A 20,799-nucleotide genomic window follows, 5' to 3' on the forward strand; every position below is an offset into this window, starting at 1 on the left:
CTTTCAACCCGGCGTCACGCGGCACCGCGCGCGCGCGCGCAGGCACAATGGCGGGAGGGAGGGGGGGGGGGGCGTGGTGCATGCCGGGCCGGCGGAGGACCGCAGGGCGGGAGGGCCCCCAGCGCCCCCTGGTGGGAGGGGGGAGTTCTTAAAGGGCCACGCGCCCTTTAAGTTTTTTTTTTTTTTTTGGGTGAAAAAAGGCGAGTTTTAGGCTCGGCTCGCCCACCTCGCCCACGACAGCTCGCCGCTGTTTGAGCCCCCACGGTTTGGCTCGTTGCGGCTGGGGGTGTGGGGGGCGTCCCCACTGCAATGCCCCCCCCCCGTGTTCCCCATAGGGCGCGATGGGGCCGGGGGCCCTGTGGGGCTGGGGGCTGTGGACGAGGCCCTGAGGGGCTGTGGGGGGTGTGGGGTAGGGCTGGGGGCTGCACGAGGCCGGCAGAGCCCCCACAGGCTCAGTGCTTGCACCCAAGGGGGGCACAGTGAGGGCACGCAGGCCCTAACCCCAAAAACAACCCCCAAAACAACCCCAACGCCCAAACCAGACCCCAAAACGAACCCAAAAAACAGTCCCCAAAACACCCCCAAAACAGCCCAAAAACACTCCAAAAAAAGCCCCCAAAGCACCCCCAAAACAGCCCCAAAACTACCTCAAAAACAGCCCCAACCCCTAAACAGCCCCCACAACACCCCAAAAGCAGCTCCAAAAACAACCCCAACCCCAAAACTACCCCAAAACCAGCTCCGAAACCACCCCAAAAACAGCCCCCAAAACAGCCTCAACCCCCAAAACAGCCCCCACAACACCCCAAAACTATCCCCAAAAACACACCAAAACCAGCCCCCAAAACAACTCCAACCCCCAAACCAGCCCCCAAACCACCCCAAAACCACCCCAATGCTTCTAGATGTTCAGCCCCCAGCCCCCGTGTTTTTGGGGTGTCAGCTGGGGCGGGGGGGGGCCCTGGGAGGTCAGGGAGCCCTGCCAGGCCCATGGGGGAAAGGCGCAGCCGCCGGGGCCAGGCCACAGAGCCGGGGTGGCTGCCCCAAAACCCATCCCTGTCCCCCCCCAGCCCAGGCCCAGCTCCTGGGGGGGCTCTGACAAAAAGCGGGGTCCCCGCGCTGCCCCTCACCCCCCAGGAAGAAACCATTCAAGCCCGGTCCGATTTTTTTTTTCCTTTTAATGCAAAAAATAGCCAAACACATCTGCCGTCCCCCTGCCCACCCCCCTCCCCAGGTGTGTTTCCTTTGCTGTTGTTTTTTTTTTTGCTTAATATTTCCAGCCAAGCATCTCCCCCCCCACCCCCCCAGCCCTCCCAAATCTCCGCAGCTCTCCTGGCGTCCCCCCGGCTCCCCCCTTTTTTTCTTTTCTTTTCTTTTTTTTTTTTTCCCCCCCGGGGGATCCCCGAGGGCAGGAGGGACCCCGGCGAGGCGCTCGGTTACTTCAGCGCCGTCCTGCGGAGAGATCCTAGGAAGAAAGAAGAAGAAGAAAAAAAATAATAAAATAGAAAAATAAAACCACCAGACGAGTAGCGACAAGCAGGGAGCAGCCCCGGCACGCAGTGTAAACGGGAGGCGCCCCCGATCCGGAGTCCGGCTCTCCTGGGAAGCGACAGCACGACATGCTTTGTACACCCCCGCGGCACGCGGGGAGGCTGCGGGACGAAGCTCGAGCTGCTCTTGTTCTGCCTTTACGCACCAGGCTGAAAGGGGCTCGGAGGCTCCAAGCGGCTGCGGCGCCGAGCCCGGCCAGGCGAGGGAAAAGGGAAAGGGGGAAAAGTGCTGCGGGGAGAGAGCGGGGCCGGGGCTGGGCAGCTGGCGAACGGGGATAGGGGAAGGGAGAGGAAAGGAATACAAAAAAATAAAAATAAAAATAGAGATATAAAAACCAACTGGTGTGGAGGAGGAGGAGAATACGGACAGCGAAGTCGGGTTGCTGTCTTCTTCCCCGAAGCAAAAATAATAATTAAAAAAAAAAAAATAAATCCCAGTTGCGGTGACAGTGAAGAGTCCAGCAGAATTCCCTTCCCTGGGCAACGAAATAAAAACACGGATGAGGTACCTGTTCCACCCCATAGCCATCGCCCCTTCCCACAGTCCCATCGAGCTCCAGCCACTGGTTATTGTCTCTCTGAAATAAAACCGCCCGGGCCGCGGCAGGCCCGGAGGGAAGCACCATGCCCACGCCGGGCATCGGGAGCCCCGGCCCGGTTCCTCCCGGGTTGTTCAGCAGAGATCCAGTCTCTCCTCGGCCCTGCAGACAGGCAGGATTGTTCAGTGCTCCACGGAGACGGAGCCTTGTCCAGGTCTCGCGTGTTTCTCCAGCTTTTTGTTTAAAAAAAAAAAAAAATTATATATATATATATTTTATATACAGTGCAATGAAATTATCCATGGAAACAAATGGGGTGGCCAGTAAGGATGCTTAACCAAAAAGCCCAAAATGAAACGGGTTCCCAGCTCTTCCCCAAACCGACGCTCGCCTTCCCCGCTAGTCCTCCAGGACCACAATCTCCACGTTATGGACCTGGTGCTGGTGGTCCTCCACGTCTCCCACCACCTTCTCCTCAGTCCTCAGCTCCGTCTCCAGGATCACCGCCTTGCCCTCTGCCTCGTCCGCGTCCGCCTCGGGGTCAGGCGCCGGGTCGATCTCGATGATGGTCTGCCCGTCGTCCGAGGTGCCCTCCACGGCCTGGATGGTGGAGGTGAGGCCCGACTCCATGGCCACCAGCTCCACGGGGTTCACCACCGCCGCCACGTTGGCCAAGGCGCCGCTGTCCTGCATGGCCGCCGAGCTGAGCAGCGCCAGGCTGGAGGACGGGTGGAGGGTCACCGTGTCGGAGGAGCTGGTCTTGGAGGAGGACACCACGGTGGCGTAGCGGAAGAGCTGGGAGCCGGAGGGCAAGGTGTGGACAGTCACCGGGCTGGAGCCTTGGCTGATGGTGGCCACCGGGATGTTGCCCACGGAGAACTGCTGCCCCACGGGCGCAATGGCGATGGGCGAGATGACGGTGAACTGAGGCTGCTGGATGGGGGTGGAGGGGCTGAGGACGGTGGCGGAGGCCGGGCGCTGCAGCCGGGGTCTCTTGGGGGGTTTGGGGGCGCTGACGGGCATCAGCACCACGTTCTGGATGGTTTGGGACTTCGCCTTCTGGTCCTTGGCGAGCTTCTTCTGCTCCTCCAGCTGCCGCTCCAGGTCTGCAGAGAGAGGGTGGGAGCGGTGCGTGGGGCTGGGGGCAGCAAACTGGGAGCTCCCAGGACTCGAGGGCTCCACGAGCAGCCGCTGCAGCCCACGTCGGCGGCAGCAGGACCCCGACCACTCCTTCTAGCACTGCACTCAGGACCAAACTGTGCTGAGGGAACAGCCCCGGGTCCTTGTTCTGCACCCACTCAGCCCCTTGGCCAGCAGGCAGTGCCCGCACGAGGAACACGCGGTGCCCTGCACCACTCTGCTGCTTCCTTTATCCTCCTGCTGCCAGGAAGATGGGAGCTTTGCTCCCTGGGTGAAACCTGCCTACAAGGAGAGGACGAAGCCCCTCTGGGCAGCAGGAACAGGTTCCTGAGCCTGGCTGGGTCCTGGGGGCCTTGGACATGTGGGACAAGGACAGGACCACCCGGGGCAGCACAGACATCGCCTTGACCCTCGTCTGGGTCAGCGGGGGAAGCCAGAAGCAGCGTGGTAATCCCATTTACTCAGGGTAGTAGGGGACTAGGGCAGCCCAGCTAAGAACAGGTCCTATGGGGTGTGGAGAGGAGGGAGCTGCATCCAGGTCGGGTTGGTGGCTTCGGCTCAGGGGAAGCCACACGAGGCACTGGGTAGCTCGGCACCAGGACCAGCAGACAGCTCAGCACTACACAGACAAGTTCATCAGCTTGGGCACAGCACCGTGCTGCCAGCAGCTCAGAGGGCTGCAGCACAGCTCTCAGCCAGCAGCAGCACCTATGTGCTAACACCAACTGGATCGGGCTCCCAGAGCCAGCACTTCGGCTGCTGCAAAGGGCTCAGCCCCACTTTGGGCTGCTGAATGCCCCCGAGCGGCTGCTGTGGGGCCAGGGGCAGCTCCACTCAAGCCCTGGGATGGAAAGGGATTGATGGAGGTTTGTTTCGGGGCGATCTGGAGTGAAGAAGGACCCTGATATAGTTCATGGGGGGGTTATGTTGAGGGAAGGTTGTGTTGGTTCCCCAGAGCAGCGAGGGGACAAGGAGCCGAGGCACTGACCCTACCTGCCAGTGCGTAAAGGAACTGCTCTTCTCCTTGCTCCGTCTGGTTTTTCCTGTTGTCCAGAACCTTCTTGACTGTGTCCATCAGGCCAAATGTGTGAGCAACGTTGTTCAGGACTGCGGCATCTGCAAGGAATGTGCAAAGGGATGAGTGCCAGGTCCCACGGGGGGTAAGGGTCTCCGTCAGGTACTCGGAATGTGCTGTGATTACACCAAATTTTGTCTTTTGTTTTTTATAAAGCCATCCCTGTTCTTCCACGAGGGCTGGCTGACAAGGGCAGACCCAGCTCCCTCATCCTTCTGACATCCAAGAACTAAATAATCCCATTCACATGATAAAGAAAATGAAACAGAGATGTGTCACCCAAGCAGCTCGAAATTGCTGCAAATGAAAGCATAATTTGCAATCACAGAGATACAAACGAGATCTCCACCTACAAATCATCACCCCATGCTGCTGACAGTGTCATTAACATGCCAGCTCCACTGAAAGCTGTGCAAAATTTCTATTATAATCCACTGACTTCAATCACTCACAGCTTCCAAAAGCTGCCACCTACCAGACACGAAGATTTGCCAGCCCAAAGCTACTTTAAGGGGGGGAAAAATAAAAAAAATCCTGGGTAAAACGAAGTTTGTGGTTACATGGGTGTTCTCTCAGCAAGAGCATCGACAAGAAGTGCTCTCAAGCCCTGTGCTCACGGGGCCGTGTGCTGAACTGGATTAGGGCACTGATCCAAGGCAAAAATAAGCCTCAGAAAGGGAGGGGAGCTATTTTTAACCCAGATCAGTTCCTTCATCTGGTTCAGCCCCAAAACCAGTTTGTTTGGCACAAGCGAGGCCAGGACAAGAAGTGAGGGGGTAGGACCTGTTTATGGTCACTGTCGTGGAAAAAAAAGTGTTTGAATGGCTCTGGTTTGCTCGGAGAATCTGCTCCAAGGAGCACCAGGAGTTGGGGACAGGCGCCCCATGGCCTCAGCACGCGGCTCCCTTTGGAGCAGCCTTCCCCACCGCAGGGGCTCCGGCTCACGACCCACCTGTCATCTGGAAGGGAGACTGGCCCAGCCTCTGCTGGACGCCTCTCAGCACTTCTTCTATCTCCTTCTGGATGTTGCACACAACCTCCTCCATCAGCCCCACGTCAGCGATTCCCTTCCAGAACATCAGCGTGTCCTCTGGCACGGGGAGAGGGGAGAAGAAATCAACAGGCATGAGCATCGGGGGCCATTTCCCCACAAGAGGACCTTAAACCTAAGCCACGTGCAGCAAGAGTAACTTTGCAAGATGACTTCTAATTCAGCCGTTGGGGTGGACGTGACATGGAAAAAAAAAAAAAACAAACCAAACCAAAACCCAAAGAAACAAAAATAGATCCAGGAAGCAAGGCAGCAACAAGTTTTCAAGCAGCACCATGACCTCCAGGGCCACATTTCACTGTTTCTCTTTGTCCTCCCGAGACACAGAGCTTAAAATCTTTGAGGAAATTCTGCCTGAGCTTCTGCACTGACCCTGGGAGGGAAAGCAAGGCGCCACAGCCAGGGAAACACAGCCCGGAGGGCTGCCAGGGTACTGACACGGGCTGCTAACCACGCTGATGGCTTCAGCCTAGCTCCAGGCTGGGGGCCATTTACGTACTTTAAATAAACTAAAAACCAAAGAACCCTCAGTGTAACTAGTTACTAGCTCCGAGGAATCAGCCCCCAGGCCGGGGCTGAAGCCCCCAGCAGCAGCAGGGAGCTCTGCACGCCTGGGAAATGCTGGGATGGCCCCGGGGCTGTGGGGCAGCTCCGCCACCGCCTCCACTCCTGGGATTTCCATCTCCGCCTTGTAGCAGGCGGGCAGAGGGGGAGAAAACGCCTGAGGAGCTTACCCGAGATCTCGTCTGTGTCCTTTTTCATGCCTTCCTCAGTGGCCATGGTGACGGCGGCTGTAAGCGCCGAGTTCCACTCGATCCCCTCCTCCATGCTCTCCTCCGACAGCGCGATCTGGGTGATGCTCCCTGCCAGACAGACGGCGTCAGCCCTCCCCGCAGCGCCAGCCCCGAATCCCTGCCTCGCTTTCCGCCCCCTCATCCCTCCCCGGCTCTTTTCCACTCTCATGGTCAGGTTGGTTTTGCCTGGCTTCTGTGAAGAAAAGCAGCTAAGAGCAAACGATGCCACTTCTCGATGGGCTGTGACGGGTCTGGGGCTTCTGGAGGGAGGGCCACAAACCCTCCAAAAACCAAACCAGAGCTCTGGGCTACAACTAAAAGAAAGGGATCAGAATAAAGAAGTGGGGAGCAAATAAGTCTCAGCCCAGCCACCTTTTTCCCCCTGTATCATCAGCATCAGAGATGCTCTGATCTCTCAGGAAGCGACAGGATCCAGGTCCATGCTAAATGGAAACAAATCCAACTTAACTTGATCCTCATTTTCTGGATCCATTTCGGGACACCTAAGCCAACGTTCAGCCACTGCAAGGTTTTCTCACGTAGCCACGGTGCTTTCCAGGAAATTCCCCTTAGCCTACGGACACCTCTGTCATCTCACCCGCCCAGGGCCTTATAGAGAAGTAACGATGGGGTACAGCCAGGAGCATTCTTCTCCTTTGACCTCTGCAAAGAGATCTCCCTCTGCTCTGAAGCAAGGGATTAGCTGAGAACTTGTAGCTGGGGTTACCATCAAATCAGGCCTTCAGCCATCGTGCCCCATCCGCTGACGGCCAGGGGATGTGGAGCAGAGCAAGAGGTCAGCGTGCCTGGACCCATCAGTATTAACCTTTGGTATAGACCCTCGGGTAGGAAACACTTCAGAAAGTGCTGCCCAGGCTCACACGGGGCTCCCAGCCAAGAGGGATCCCTCAAAGTGAGCTCCCCAGGCTGCCTCCAGCCACTGCTGCCCACCCAGAGCTCCAACTGATGCTGTGTGAGCTCTTGGAGAGGACAGGGGAAGCGCCTTCCTCCCAGAAACCAGGGCAGCCTCCCGAACTGCCTTGCCACACCCGGGGAGAAGGTGCCGAGTGGTGTGGGAAACCCGATTTGGTAAGCCCAGGGAAGGAGAAAACACCAGGGGGAAGCTCGTGCCACTGCCAAGAGGCTTCCTACCGTCAGCGGAGGTGGGGGTCTGCACCACGCTCTGCTGGCCTGGCACTGGCGCCCGGGCGCTGCTGATCAGCAGGTCGAACTTGGTGCTCCGGCACGTGTTGGTGCAAACCTTGTCGTGCTGGTAGAAGTCGATTTGCCCCGAGTCCATCATCTTCCTGCGCGGGGAGGAGGGAGAGGAGCAGGCTCAGCTCAGGTCTCGGATGGGGGATGAAAGGGAGGGATCCACGTGGGGATAGTGCGGCCGTGGGAAGGACGGGGGAAGGGGAACCCAGCGGCACTCTTTGCACAAAACATCTGTGGAGCTTTCAAATGGCACGCACAAACCAAGCCCCAGCTTCACACACGCATCTCCAGCTGGGGACCAGCCCCTTTCCACTTCCACCAAGCACCACGGCCCCCAGGTGAGGCCGTTTCTGTACAGGATGAGGAATCCTGCCCTGTCCACCAGGATCTCTGCCCCACAGGTGCTGCTGGCCAGGTAAGGAGAGCCCCCAGGAGATCTTTTGGGGACTGCAAGGCAGACAAAATGCCTGCTGGGGATCCTGCAGCTGCAGCGAGGAAGCCCTGAAGCTGGACAGGGCGGCGGGCAGGTCACATACCTCAGCATGATTCCTCCGAGGCGAATGGCTCTCTTCCAGTCCTTTAGGGTTGACTTCCCAGCCAGGTGAACAAAATGCTTCGGGCTGATCAGCTGGTCATTGAACTGGCAAGGAGATAAGCACGGGCTCAGCAAACACAAGGGGGGGGCATCGCTTCAGGAGACTGGCTGAGGGCACAGTCACAGCCAGGCCAGCTCACCTGAGCCCCCAGTCCTTCCCCAAAAGAGGAGCTGCTTCCCAAACCCCCACCAGCTCCGAACCCCTCAGCACAGAGTGCTTACAACCCAGCAGGGACAGTTTGCAGCACTCAAACCACACAGCCCTAGGCAGGAACAGCCCCGAAGGCTTTTGTACAGGTCATGAACCAACTCAGCTCCTTGTGTGAGCTGCAGTCATCTCGGAGATCATTCTGGGAGGCTCCCAGTACAGCAAAGAGCCGAGCAGCGTCCTGCTGACACAGGTGAGCACTCGGGCATCCTCCTGCCCTGCCCCAGTGACCGAGCTCCTGCTGAGGGTCTCAGCAGAGTGCCCACCACAGCAGCACCCCGGGGCGCAGCCTCAGAGCACCAGCTGCTGCTTTAGCACGTTGTCAAGTGGAAAAAGGTAGCGGCAAGATCCCTCTTTTCCCTGAGGAACTGACAGGAGCGGAATACCAGGACGCCGAGGGAAAGAGACAAGGAAGAAAAGCTCTGGCAGCTCTCACTGCGCTTCCCTGCCTGCCTTCAGCCCCACGTCCCTCGCCGTGTGCCAAACACAGCTCTGCTTTAGGCAGCAACCAAGAGCAGCACTGAAACGTAAGGTGGGTGAGAGGCCTTCCCCCCTAACCCACTCTTCCCTTCCTTCTGCCCATGCTACAAACATCAGCAGTGACATCCAGCACACAGCAAAGATGAAGTCACTCAGCTCCAGGACAGGGCTCAGATGGAACAAAAAATGTAAGGAAGTGCTGCAGAGGTAAAGGGCCAGACATGGGGAGCAAAGAAGAAACCTGCTGTGAAAACTCTCTCACCTTCACACACTTGACATTAATTCCCGGACAGACGAACTTCTTCCAGAGCAGGATGGCTTTGCTCTCCCCGCAGGTGATGGGGTAGGCAATCTCGATTTCCTCGTTTGTTTCAATGGTGCTGGGGTCTGAGGGAGAAAAGGCAAAAAATGAAATCTGCCACCCGAGAGGCTCAAATCCTACCAAGTGCGAGCTGAGAGCTCACAAGCTGAAGACCTACACTCAGGAAACCACAAGAAGGGCTGCTCCTAGCTCAGGACCTGACCTCCTTCAGCCTTCTCCAGTTACTGCTCTAGCAGCAAGCGGACAGAGCAAATCTGCTTCTTAATACAGCAGCACAAAGCTCATCGATTAGGAGAATGTGGGACTGGAAACCCAACACATCCGTGAGGGAGGGGGCAAGGAGAACAACCTTCACTTTGTGCAAAAAAAAGAAACATATTTTAGAGGTTTCTTAGAGCCCTGGTGTCCCTCTAGCAGAGAGATCGGCCATCTACTCCCCGTGTGCTGTCTGCACGTGCCGAGTCTTTGCTAATATTGCCAGAAGACCCGCACCCAGGCAGGAAGCAGACACGAGTTAGGATTTAGTGGCAGCACCTAACGAGAGGGCGCTTTATGAGCCCTGGTATTGCTTGGGGTGGCAGGGACCAGCTGGGGCCAGTCCGCTCAGTCCTGCTGAACGCTCAGCCCAAATCTCTACGGGTTTGGATCACCAAAAAACCAGCAACCAGAGCCCGATGTCCAGGACCCCGTGGGAGCCCTTCCCACTCGCTGCAGGAGACCCAGGACCTCAGCACCCACCTGGGGGCCAGCACCCACGGGGGCAGAGCCAGAGGGAAGCCCCCAGCCCCCAGCTTGGCGGCCGTGTAGAGGGGGAACAACGTCCACAGCAGGCAGCAACTCACCGAGCCCTTCTTCCAGCTTGTGGATGGTGTGCGTTTCGACGGCCACCACGGCGGCGCTGGCCTCCGAGCCCTCCTGGTAAATCCTGTTGTGAAAGGGCCCACGGGTAAAGCAACCACATACGGCACGGCGCGGGGTTGAAAATCTCCCTCATTGCTTTCTCGCCCTCGTCCTCGAGGGCCACCCGTTTTCTTTGACGGTTTTGCCATGGGCATTTTTTGGCACGCATAAAATTTGCTAACAGTCCCGGGGGCTGGGGCGGGCAGAGGCGTTGCCAGCCCTGCCATCGCACCGAGGTGCCCGCGGAGCAGGACGCGTCCCCCGACCTCTGCCTTTGATTTCTGACGCCCGCACCAACAGGAAGCGGAGCTCAGTGACCCAGGATTTCCCTTCCCTCCTGCGTGACATTCTGCAGCGCTTCGGGCGACTTCCCCCAGGGGGTTCAGGCGGGGAAGAGCCATTGTCAGGCCTGCAGCAACCCCCTGCAAACAGCACGGGGCCGGAGCCGCCGCGTTTACACCCTGCAGCTATTCGGGATGAAGCGCCGGCCCCGCGAGGCTTCCCTCCGAAATCCTAGAGTCTTTGGGAGGATAACTAAAAACCCCGGGTGCCTGCAGGCACAAGGCAGCCTCGCAGGCTGTGTGGCACAGCCCCCCCAGGGGAATCGGCTGCGGGTTGACAAAATCCCACCCGGGGAAGGGCGCGTGGGGGGCTCGCCCCCATCCTCCCCATGGCGCAGGGGCCGGCATCCTGCGGCTCCGCAGGACGGCTCCGGCCCTCGGGAGCCTGCTGACGGTGCCACACACAAAAGCTTTCCCCACTTACATCCAGGAAGCCTTCAGCCGGGGTTATTTTCCTCAAATAAAACCTCCGTGGGGGGCCACGAGGCGCAGCCCCCACCCTCACCCCCCCGAGCCCACCGCCCCTCGGTGCCCGACTCACCCCTGCTGCACGGGCTGGAGCTGCAGGATCACTTGGGTCTTGGTATCCTCCGGGTTCTCCCCTTCGTTGCCGTCACTTGGTACAACCACCACATCGCCCACAGGGACGCTCACCTCGGCGTTCGCCATCTCTCACATGAAGCCCGGCGGCGGGGGGCCGGGGCGCTGCGGAGGGCGAGCAGAGGCAGGGCTGCACCGCGGGAGCTGAGGGGGAAACGGCGCCGCAGCGCCCGGGCATCGTCCCCCACAGGTCCCGCTGCAGCAAACGGCACGGCTCCGGGCTGCCGGAGAGGCTCTCGGGTTCCCAAGGGGGGGGTAAATTCGCCAGCAGGGAGGCGGCAGGTGCCCAAACGTCCTCCCCAGAGGGGAGCTCGCTCCTCGGTGCTGGCTACGAGCAGCTCGTCTGGCGACGCCGTGCTGAAGGGCTCGGGGTCCCCCCAGCGCCATCTCGCTGGTAACTCGCCGAGCGAGGCCGTGTGTGAGGTTGTGGCAGCACCAAGAGAGCACAGGAGGAAGGATCCCAAAGCACGGCCTCATCCCCATGACCGGGGCAGGTCCCATCGCCCCCTGACATGGCCCTGCCTGGGACGGGTCCCCCCCACAGCCCCACACAGCCCTCGAGGCGCTGTGTAGGGACGCACAGAGCTGGGGCTGCCCACAAAGGTGAGGGATGGGATCGGCCCCGGGTGCGGGATGGGATCGGCCCCAGGATGGGCTCGGCCCTGGGATGGATTCGGCCCTGGGTGCCAGGCACTCGGCTCAGGCTCGTCCTCACAGCCCTGAAAGCCACCCCGAGCCCCCGCCGGCCTCTCCGGCCCCATCCAGCTCCTGCCCGGGGGTGAGCGCGGTGCTTGGGGGAAGCGGCTGCAGGGAACATGGAGCCAGTGGAGGCTGGTGGGACAAATGGGGCCGGAGTGAGGCCAGAACCGGAGTGAGACTAGAAGCGGAGTGAGGCCAGAATTGGAGTGAGAGCAGGGTGAGGCCAGAGCCGGAGTGAAACTGGAGTGAGACCAGAATCAGGGCGAGATCAGAACAGGAGCGAGGCCAGAACCGGAGTGAGGCTGGGTGGAGGCAGGATCCGGAGTGAGACCGGAGTGACACCAGACCGAGGCCACCCATGGGACATGGCTCAGGGGGCACCTCCCGGGCAGGGGGCCACCCCCTCACCCCCATGCCCCCCCCCCATCCCCATCCCCCCCTGTCCCCCCCTCCCCTCAGGCCCCCCCCTTAGGGGATGGGGGGGGGGGGCGCGCCCGGTGCCCCCGCGGCGCGCGCGGGGGGCGTGGCCGCCCGGGGGAGGGGGCGTGGCCTCCGCGCTCCCCCCTCCCCTCCCTTCCCCTCCCCGCGCTCCCCCCCCCCCCCCCCTCCCTCCCCCCGCAGGCGGACGCAGCAGCGCAATCCCCCCCCCCCGCCCCCCCCCCGCGGCGCGCGCGGCACGTACGGCGGCGGCACGCTCGCGCGCGCGGAGGGGGGGGGGGGGGGGAGCGCCCCCCTCCCCGCCCCGCCCCGTCGCGCTGCCGTCGCCGCCGCCGCCGCCGCCGCGGCCTGGCCCCTGCCGGCTCCCGTAGCGCGGCGCCGGCCCGGCCCTTACCGTCGCCGAGCGGCCGAGTCCGGGGGTTGGGAGAGAGCCGGGGGGGGAGGGGAGCTCGGGGTGGGGGGGGAGGGGGGAGCGGGGCCGGGCAAGAGCTGAGCATGCGCAGTGCCCGCCGCGGCCTCGGCCGCCAGCACTTCCGGCCGCCGCCTGGCTTAAAGGGGCCGCGGCCTCCGCGCCGCTCCGTTGGCTTTACCGGCAGGCGCCGCACCGCCGAGCAGCCCCCCCGCGGTGCTCGGCGGCTCCGTGCCGTGCCCGCCTCCCTCACCCCTCCCCGGTGCTCCCCGTGCCCCCCCTGCAGCCCCGTTTCGTTGTTTTCCCCCCCTCCCCCCCACCCGGCTCGCTGAGCCCCCCTCAGGACATCCTCAGCTGAGTGGCGGCGCGGCCAGCCAATCGCAGCGCAGGGCCGGGCGGCGGCGACCAATGGGAGCGAGGCGGGGGCGGGGCCGGGCGGCTCCGGTGGCGGCGGCGGGGCCGGGGCCGTGCCGAGGATGCGGGCGGGCGGCGGCGGCGGCGGGGGGGGGGCGCTGGGGCTGGCGCTGGAGCTGCTCCGCCGCTGCCTCCTGCTGGGCCCGCTCGGGCTGCGGCCGGCCGGCGGCCAGGACGGTGAGTGCGGGGCACCGGCAGCGGGACGGGCACCGGGAGCGGCACCGGGACCCCCCCCCAGCCCGGTTCCGTGAGTCCGTAACGGGGCCGCTGTGCCCCAGCCCGGGCTTCGGGGTTTTGGGGTGAAATTGGGGGTTTTGGGGGGAGAAATTGTTTTTTTGGGGGGAGAAACCCCCCCAAATTGCCTTTTTTTGGGTAAAAGTGAGGTTTTGGGGCAAAAAATGGGGTTTTTGGCTTTTTTTTTAGTGTTTATTTTGTGTTAAGGGTTGGGTGAGGCACCCGTTAGGGTCCCCGGGACCGGTTTCAGCCGTGCGGGCAGCGGTGGCACCGCGGGGAGGGGGCTCCCGGTTTCCCCCCCCCCCTTCGGGATGCTCCGAGGGGGATTTGGGGAACGGGACGGGGGCCCCGGTGCCCCCCCCGGTGTGTGTCCCCCCCCCTTGTCCCCCCTGTCCCGTCCTGCCATAACTCCCCGAGCGGGACATCACGGAGCTGAAGTTCCCGGGCATCCCGAGCCTTTTTTTTTTTTTAATTAATTCTCATGAATTGAATGAAAATCAGCCCAAAAACAGCACGGGGGGGGGCACAGAGCCCCGCACCCCGTCCCATGGCCCCGCTTTGGCCACCGTCCCGTCCCGGGGGGGTTCCGGAGCTTCCACCATCCGCTCCCCCCCCCGTGTCCCCCCCTTTTCCTTCCCTTTCCCTGTGGGATTTTTCCTGCTGACAGGGCTGGGGATGCTCTGACCCCCCCTTTTTTTCCATGACCCCCCCACATTGGGGTTTTGCTCGGGGTCTTTGCCCTGCCGGCCACAGCTGTGGCTTCGCTGCCTTTTTGGGGCAAGATTCCTGCACTTTGGTTAACCCCCTCAGACAAAAGCTCCCCCCCCCCCTCCAGCCTTTAAAATCTGCATTTTTGGGATCTTGCCCCATATCCGGGGGCGGCGAGGCTGGAAAAAAGCCCCCTTTGTGGCGGGTGACCCCCCCGGGGAGCATGGGGGGCACACAGCTGCTCGGTGCAGTGCAGCCCTGCGGGGTTATTCCCCCAAATCCCCCCCCCAAAATTATCCTGGGCTAGTGAAGGGGTGACGAGGGTGTCTGGGGGGGGTCACGGGGGAAACTGAGGCTGCTGCGACCCTGGGGCTGGTCCCCTGGGGGGGTTGTTCCTTTTTATATGGCCGGAAAAGTGATTTTTTCCAAACAGGAAAACATTTTTTTTTTGGGGGGGAGCGCGGGTACCAGCGGGGCATCCCCAGGGAGCTGATGCTTGATGGGGAAACTTGGGGAAACCGAGGCACGGGGCCCTGATGAGCACAACTCTCCCGATTTTGGGGCTGGGGGGGGGTCCTACTGGCTCGGGGGGGCCCCGCTGAGGTTTCACCGCCCCCCTTTTATCTTTCCTTAGGGGACGGCTGCGGCCACACGGTGCTGGCGGCGCGCAGCGGGACGCTGAGCTCCAGGAACTACCCGGGCACCTACCCCAACCACACGGCATGTCGCTGGCAGCTCCGTGCCCCCCCCGGCACCTCCCTCATCCTCGTTTTTGGGGACCTCGACCTGGAGCCCTCGGAGCGCTGCGCCCGCAGCTCCCTGCTGCTCACGGACCCCGACAGCGGGGCCACCTACGGTATGGGGGGGGGGACACTGAGGTGGTGCCACCCTGGGGTGGGGGCACGGATGGCAGATTTGGGAAGTCCCGGTGAAGGAAATGGGGGAAATTCGGCTTTTTGCCCCGTTTTTGTGCTGGAGGGGGTAGCCGAGGTGGCGCACCGGGGGTGTCGTGGCCCCAGTGGGGTGCGACCACTGCTGTGGGGTGGGAAGGAGCCGGTAAAAATCCCCCCCCATGTTCCCAGGGCTGGGATTTTTGCCCATTTTCCCCAATTTCTCACTTTTTCCACCCGCCTCGGTGTTGGCACCCCCAGGGGTGGCACCGTGTGTGCCCCAAGGTGGGGGCCCCCCAGCCCCATGGCGCTTTGGGGTCTGTACTTTTTCCCCCCATCCCAGCCTGGCAGGCTGCCCCCGAGCCGTTCCCCTCACCCAGCTGTGCCTGAGCCCTGTAAATATTTAGGGGATGGTGCCTCCCCCCCCCAATGTGCACCCCAAAACCCCTTTAGGGCCTCACTGGGTTAGGAACCGCTCGCGGCCACCTCTGCGGGGGGGAAACTGAGGCACGGGGGTGCTGGGCCCGCACCCAGGGCTTTGCACCCATGGGTGCCCGGTCCCTTAAGGCCACCCCAGCCCCTTTGCCGTTGGGATGGGGCCGGTGCCAGGTCCCGCTGACATCCCCATCCCTCTCCTGCTGCTTTTCGGGAAGGGGCTGACTCAGAGCCGGCTCCTGGCGCCCGACCAGCCCCGCGGCGAGCCCCGGCCTGACCCTGCCGCCCTCCCCCGGGGCCACATCAGGGTCCTGGGGACCCCTCCCCATCCGTGGGGGACGTGGCACGGGGCTGGGGGGGAACTGGGGACACCTCTCGTCCTGTCGGGGCTCAGCGATGCCCCCAGGACCCCTCCTGCACCCGGAGCTGCGGTTTTAATCCGGGAGATGGAGCCTGTGGGTTCATCTGGGTTACACCCGGCTGCTCCCCGGGATTTAGGGGGCGGCTTCAGCGGCCCCTGTGGAAAGGGGGGGCCAGGAACAAGGACCAGGACCTTTTTTTTTGGGTTCTGTGGGGCCGAGCCGTGCGTGCCAGCCCCGGCAGCGCTGCCTGGCGCCCACGAGGGCCGTTGTCCTCGGCGGCTCGCTGCGTCCCAGCTGGGTGCAATTAAGCAGTGAAGAGGCTCCTCGTGAGACGTTTTCCAGGAAGCAGCAGGGATTACGCAGCTGCCCGAGGTGGCGTCACCACGGGGGGGGGACCCTGGTCCAGTCTGGTCCCAAGCCCAGGGGCTTTCTGTCCCCCTCCCTGTGCCCCCTATGGCTGTGGGGACGGGGCCAGTGCCACCCCGAGCATCCTGCCCGGGGCACAGCCCCCTGCCCGAGCCCCCCGGGGAGGTGAAGCCCCAGGTCTGGGTGCTGTGCCCACCCCCCCCAGGGGACCCCAAACGCCCCCAGGGGACCCCGATCGCCCCCACGGCCCCGTCCCTTTTGCAGGGCCCTACTGCAGGGACTCTGGCCCCGCTGCCTCGCCCCTGGTGACCAACTGGAGCTCCGTGACCGTCCTGTTCAGCAGCAGCAGCCACCGCTCGGGCCGAGGCCTCCTCCTGTCCTACGCCAGCTCGCAGCACCCAGGTGGGGGGGGGATGATCCCCTGGGGGTGTGGGGAGCTCCTCGCCCACCCCAGGGTGGCTCCTGTTGCTCCCAGCCCCCAAAATAATGCCCCCCCGGGATGCTGAGGTGGTTTTTTTCCCCTGTCTGGGGGCACGGTGGAGGCTGGGGGTGTGGAGGAGGTGATGGGGGGCAGCGGGCTGAGTTGGGGACCCCTGGATTTGGGACCCCAGCCCCAGGGAGCGAGGAGACGTCACTCCCTGTCCCCCTGAGGTGGGGACCTGGGGGTGGGGGAGAAAAACCTACAACAGGAGCAGGATTTGGGAAGGGGATGGGGTGCTCTGGGTGCCGGGGGGTCCCATGAGCCCCTCACCCAGCGGTGTCCCTGCCTTGCAGATGTGGTTTCCTGCCTGAAGAGAGGCACCCACCTGGCCCAGGAGCACACCAGGTGCGTGCCCGGCCCCCTTGGTGCCCCCCAACCCGTCCCCAGCAGCGCCCCTTGTCCCCAACCCTCTCTTGGGGCTGGGGCTGGGCTCGCTGGGGGCGTCCTTGGGGTGCAGTCCCAGCTCCTCTGCCGGGGGGAGGACACGTTTTGGGGCACAAAACCACCCTGGGGCGTACGGGGGATGGCAGCCCTGACCCCCCCCCACGTTGCAGCGTGTACTGCCCTGCCGGCTGCAAGGACATCGAGGGGGACATCTGGGGCAATGCCCGCCAGGGCTACCGGGACGTACGTACAGAGCCTGCCCCCCCTTGGGGTGACACCCAGGTGTCCCCAACACGTGGCTGGCTCCTGCCACCTCCGTCCTGCTGCCAGTGGAGGGCAGGGGCCGGGCTCAGCCCCCGCTGGGAGGGGGCCCGGCTGCTCTGACCCCCCCCCGGGTCCCCGCAGACCTCGGTGCTGTGCAAGGCGGCCGTGCACGCCGGGGTGATCGCGGACGAGACGGGCGGGCAGGTCAGCCTGTCCCAGGAAAAGGGGATCACGCTCTACGAGTCCGCCTTCGCCAACGGGCTCCACTCCAAAAGGTGGGTGCGGGGGGCTGCCAGCCCTCAATTTCGGAGCCCTCCCCGGCTGGGGGTGCCAGGATTTCATCCCCCAAGAGCAGGAGCGGCCCTGACGTCCCTCCCCTCCCTTCCCGCAGGGGCTCCCTCTCGGAGAAGCGTCTCCTGTTCCACAGAGGTATTTTTCCCATGAATTCAGGCCCCGCTTTGACCCGAAGCGGCGCCGCCGCCACCCGGCGTGGGGTCCCCAGCGGCGGCCGGGCCCCCAGCTGCCCCCTCCCCTTTCAGCCTGCGGCGATGCCCTGGAGGTGGCCGCCTTCAACGCCTCGTCCTGGTGGCAGGAGGTGGACGCGCTGGGGCAGGAGCGGGGCTGGGCGGCCGAGCGGGCGGCCCTGGGCACCCCCGGCCCCTCCTGGGCAGCCGAACCCGGTGCCGAGGCCGCCTGGCTGGAGCTGGACCTGGGCACCCGCAGGAACGTCACAGGTCGGTGTCCCTGGGCTGCTGGAGGGGGACAGCCACCGTCCCCGTGCCCCCCACCCTGCCCCAAGTGGTTGCAAATCCCCCTAAAATACCCCAGGAGCTTTTTAGGGCTCCTTGGGCCACCTCGTGCTGCAGTTCCCCTGCTGCAGGCAGCACCCAGCCTCCCTCCCGGCTCTCTCCCGTCCCCGTTCCGTCCCCTCCCCGCCTCCCGCAGCCGCCTGTGGGGCCGAACAAGCCCACGTTGTGCTCCTGCATCCGCTGCCAGCGAGCGCCTTTTGTTCGCTCGCCGCCAACGGGGGCTTTGTGCGGCGGCGCTGGAGGAAAATGGGGACATTGTGGGGCCGGGGGAGGAGGGAGGGATGCAGCCGGGGGGCTGAGCGGGGGCCGGGGGTGTTCCTGGAAGGGAGGGGGGTGGCGGTGACACGCAGGGCGCATCCTGCCCGCCAGGGATCGTCACGAAGGGCTCCGAGATGTACGACTGCTACGTGACGTCCTACGGCGTGTCCTCCAGCCGCGACGGGAGGAACTGGAGACCCTACAGGGGCAGCGGGGGCCAGGAGGACAAGGTGGGCGCGGGGGCACGGGCGGCGGGGTGGGCGCGAGCCCCCGCCTGCAGCTCCGGGGCCATCCCTGCCGCCTCCGCCAGGTGTTTGAAGGCAACGTGGACAGCCGCGGGGAGGTCTCCAACGCCTTCATCCCCCCGATCGTGACCCGCTACCTGCGTGTCACACCCCACAGCTGGCACCAGCGCATCGCCATGAAGGTGGCCCTGCTGGGCTGCCCCACGGCGAGGGTCCGCGCCCCACGGCCCTACGGTGAGCGTCCCGCAGCCCTCACGGCCCTGTGGAGCACCCAAGGGTGGCCCTGATGCTGATGGCACCCGCTCTGCCCCGCAGCACCCAGCGACCCCCAGGATGTCCCGCTCCCCGTCCCCACCAGCCGCTCGCCTGGCCGCACACCCGTCCCCGGTGTCGCCCTGGACCCCGAGAAGGCCGGTGGGTGCCCCGTGGGGCTGTCCCCGCTCTCCTGGCTGCCTGCGGGCACTTGCCTTCACCTCCCAGCTCTGGCTGCCCGCTGTGGGCTCCTGGCACCCTTGGGTGCCCCCTGGGCACGGTCCTGACGCCACCCTCCGTCCCCAGACTCCACGCTGCTGGTGCTGCTGCTCGTCGGCGGCTTCGTTCTCGGCTCCAGCCTCCTGCTGCTGGCCTTCCTCTGCCGCAGGAGGAGGTGGGTCCTGGCCGGCAGCCCCCTCCCCAAAAGCTGCCTCAGGCTGCTGGCCGTGTCCTGGGGGGGGGCAGAAGGGACCCCGCCAGCACAGGGGGGCGCGGGGCAGCCCCTCATCCTGCTCTCCCCTCGCAGGAAGCCAGCGTTGGAGCTGAACTGTGGGATCGTGAAAGGTAACGGCCCCCACCCCATGGGGGGGCCCCAAAGGCAGGAGGGGGGTGGCTGATTGAAGGCCTGAGCTCTCTGGATCTTTCCTGCTCAGCCCTGGAGGTGGCCCCGTCCCCGAGGGCACCCAAGGGTGGCGGTGTGTGGGAGCTGGGGGTTCTGCTCTCCGCGCAGGGTACCCCAAGCTGGAGTCGAGCCGGGTGTGCTCCCTGGGGAGCCTGCCCCCCCCCGGCTCCACGCCGCCCTCCTTCCCCGCAGCGGCCGCGCTGGGAGACCTGAGCCAGCCCCATTCGCCAGGTAACGGGGACGTGGGCGTGCGGACGGGTCCTACAGCTGGGAGGAGAGGCAGAATGAACCTGGGTACCCCCACGCTGCACCCTGGGGAGCCACCCCCCCCCAACACCCTGGTGCAGCCCCCGTCCTGCATCCTGAACCCTCTGCAAAGGGCGAAATTGTTATTACACCTCCACCACGGGTGGTACTGGAGGGTGCTGGGATCCCACAGGGCCGTGCTGTCCCCATGGGGTGGGTGCCCTGCCCTGAGAGGTTCTGGCAGCCCTTGGGGGCAGTGCTGCTGCCCCCAGCCCACCCGTGACCCCACAGCACACCTCAGCCCACCATGGAGCAGCTGGGGGTGGCTGGGTGGGCACGGGGCCCCTGCTCCTCTATGGGGCCGTCCCCTCCCCGCTGTCCCCAGCTGAGCTGTGCCTGTCCCCATACCAGAGTACGCCGAGCCCGACGTGGTGCAGGTGAGCCCCAGCGGGCAGCCGGGGCCCTCCACCTTCAAACCACCCCCGGACGAGGGCTACACCCTGCCGCTGGTCGTCAGCCACTACGCCGTGCCGGGGCAGTACCACGAGTACGCCGAGCCGCTGCCGCCTGAGCCGGAATACGCCACGCCGTTCGGTGACCCCGAGCCCCTCGGCACCCGCCGCAGCCCCTGCGGTATAGCGGGGCTCCCTGCTGCCCTGAGCCGCGCCGGCTGCCCGGAATCACCCCTGGCACGGTACGATGCGCCCACCCTGCCGCCCGGGGAGCCGCAGGGACTCAGCGGGGTGAACGCAGCCCCCCGAGGGGAGCTGCCCCCCAGCCCCCATGAGGACAGCGCCTCGCTGGAGCGTCCCCACTCGCACGTGTACCACGAGGCCTGGTGAAGGAGTGGTGCTGGGGGAGGCACTGATGGAAGGGAGGCTCAGGGCACTTGGCTGGTGAGCCTTGAGGGAGGATTTTTTTAAGAAAAACACTATTTTATTTAAATATATATTATATATATGTCTATACACGGTGCAGTGCATCGCGTGCTGGGGGTGTCGGGACGTGAATGGTGTAGAGAGCAGCAGGAAGGTGAAGTGGGGACAAAGCGGGGGGGTTTAAATCAAATTGGAACCGAACTGATGAGGACACCAACCCGTTCCCTGTTCTCCTCTGTTGTTGACCTCGGGCCCTGGGGCGCCGTCACTGTCGGTTACCGGCGGCCCCGCGCGCAAAAATTGTGCTTCCGAAATCTCTTGATGTCGATTCCGCGTGGGCGGCCGAGGCCCCCCCGTGCCACGCACGGCAGAAGCCCTTTTTGGGGCCGCGCCTCGCGCCGCCGCGTCCGGAAACCGCCCGAACCCTCTCTAGGTCATGGCGATTCCATCTTCTTCTCTAACACCAGAGACAATTCCTTCTTTATTTCCCCTTTTCTCCTCAAATATTCCTTCCTCAAATTCATTACTTTTAACGATTTGTGCCCTTTTTCCCCTCAAAACCCCACTCTCCGCCGCCGCGCGGCGGTATGCAAAT

General features: G+C 63.7%; 2 protein-coding genes across 3 annotated transcripts; one reads left to right on the top strand and one right to left on the bottom strand.

Annotated features, from left to right (window-relative positions):
• Window positions 1-1,158: 1,158 nt before the first annotated feature.
• On the bottom strand, window positions 1,159-12,470 carry GMEB1 (glucocorticoid modulatory element binding protein 1). The gene is made up of 10 exons (XM_084497324.1): window positions 12,342-12,470; window positions 10,752-10,915; window positions 9,812-9,894; window positions 8,910-9,034; window positions 7,901-8,004; window positions 7,302-7,456; window positions 6,090-6,218; window positions 5,257-5,394; window positions 4,223-4,345; window positions 1,159-3,195 (listed from the first exon to the last, which is right to left on the bottom strand). Exons 2-10 carry the CDS (start codon window positions 10,877-10,879, stop codon window positions 2,489-2,491), a joined length of 1,692 nt encoding a protein of 563 aa, XP_084353450.1. The 5' UTR covers window positions 10,880-10,915; window positions 12,342-12,470; the 3' UTR covers window positions 1,159-2,488.
• A 231-nt stretch (window positions 12,471-12,701) lies between these two features.
• Window positions 12,702-20,586, top strand: LOC311423391 (discoidin, CUB and LCCL domain-containing protein 1-like). 2 transcript variants are annotated; one of them, XM_084497322.1, is made up of 15 exons: window positions 12,702-12,947; window positions 14,347-14,568; window positions 16,030-16,167; window positions 16,540-16,591; window positions 16,801-16,873; window positions 17,036-17,169; window positions 17,286-17,323; window positions 17,434-17,628; window positions 18,073-18,191; window positions 18,272-18,440; window positions 18,522-18,620; window positions 18,765-18,852; window positions 18,985-19,022; window positions 19,189-19,311; window positions 19,738-20,586. In XM_084497322.1, exons 1-15 carry the CDS (start codon window positions 12,833-12,835, stop codon window positions 20,166-20,168), a joined length of 2,034 nt encoding a protein of 677 aa, XP_084353448.1. In that variant the 5' UTR covers window positions 12,702-12,832; the 3' UTR covers window positions 20,169-20,586. The 2 variants fall into 2 exon arrangements, with proteins under 2 accessions (XP_084353448.1, XP_084353449.1); XM_084497323.1 differs by having other exon boundaries at window positions 19,273-19,311.
• Window positions 20,587-20,799: the final 213 nt, after the last annotated feature.

This window comes from Aythya ferina, assembly GCF_964211825.1.
Source record: "Aythya ferina genome assembly, chromosome: 24".
Lineage (NCBI taxonomy): Eukaryota > Metazoa > Chordata > Aves > Anseriformes > Anatidae > Aythya > Aythya ferina.

What these genes read in the sequence shown, in the direction of transcription:
- GMEB1 (XM_084497324.1), bottom strand. Translation starts at nt 10,879, where the DNA reads ATGGCGAACGCCGAGGTGAGCGTCCCTGTGGGCGATGTGGTGGTTGTA. An exon ending in CAAGCTGGAAGAAGGGCTCG is followed by an intron (nt 9,035 to 9,811) that starts GTGAGTTGCTGC and finishes TTTCTCCCTCAG; the next exon opens with ACCCCAGCACCATTGAAACA. An exon ending in GGACACAGACGAGATCTCGG is followed by an intron (nt 5,395 to 6,089) that starts GTAAGCTCCTCA and finishes TCCCCGTGCCAG; the next exon opens with AGGACACGCTGATGTTCTGG.
- LOC311423391 (XM_084497322.1), top strand. Translation starts at nt 12,833, where the DNA reads ATGCGGGCGGGCGGCGGCGGCGGCGGGGGGGGGGCGCTGGGGCTGGCG. An exon ending in AACGGGCTCCACTCCAAAAG is followed by an intron (nt 17,170 to 17,285) that starts GTGGGTGCGGGG and finishes CCCTTCCCGCAG; the next exon opens with GGGCTCCCTCTCGGAGAAGC. An exon ending in GCGGGGGCCAGGAGGACAAG is followed by an intron (nt 18,192 to 18,271) that starts GTGGGCGCGGGG and finishes CGCCTCCGCCAG; the next exon opens with GTGTTTGAAGGCAACGTGGA.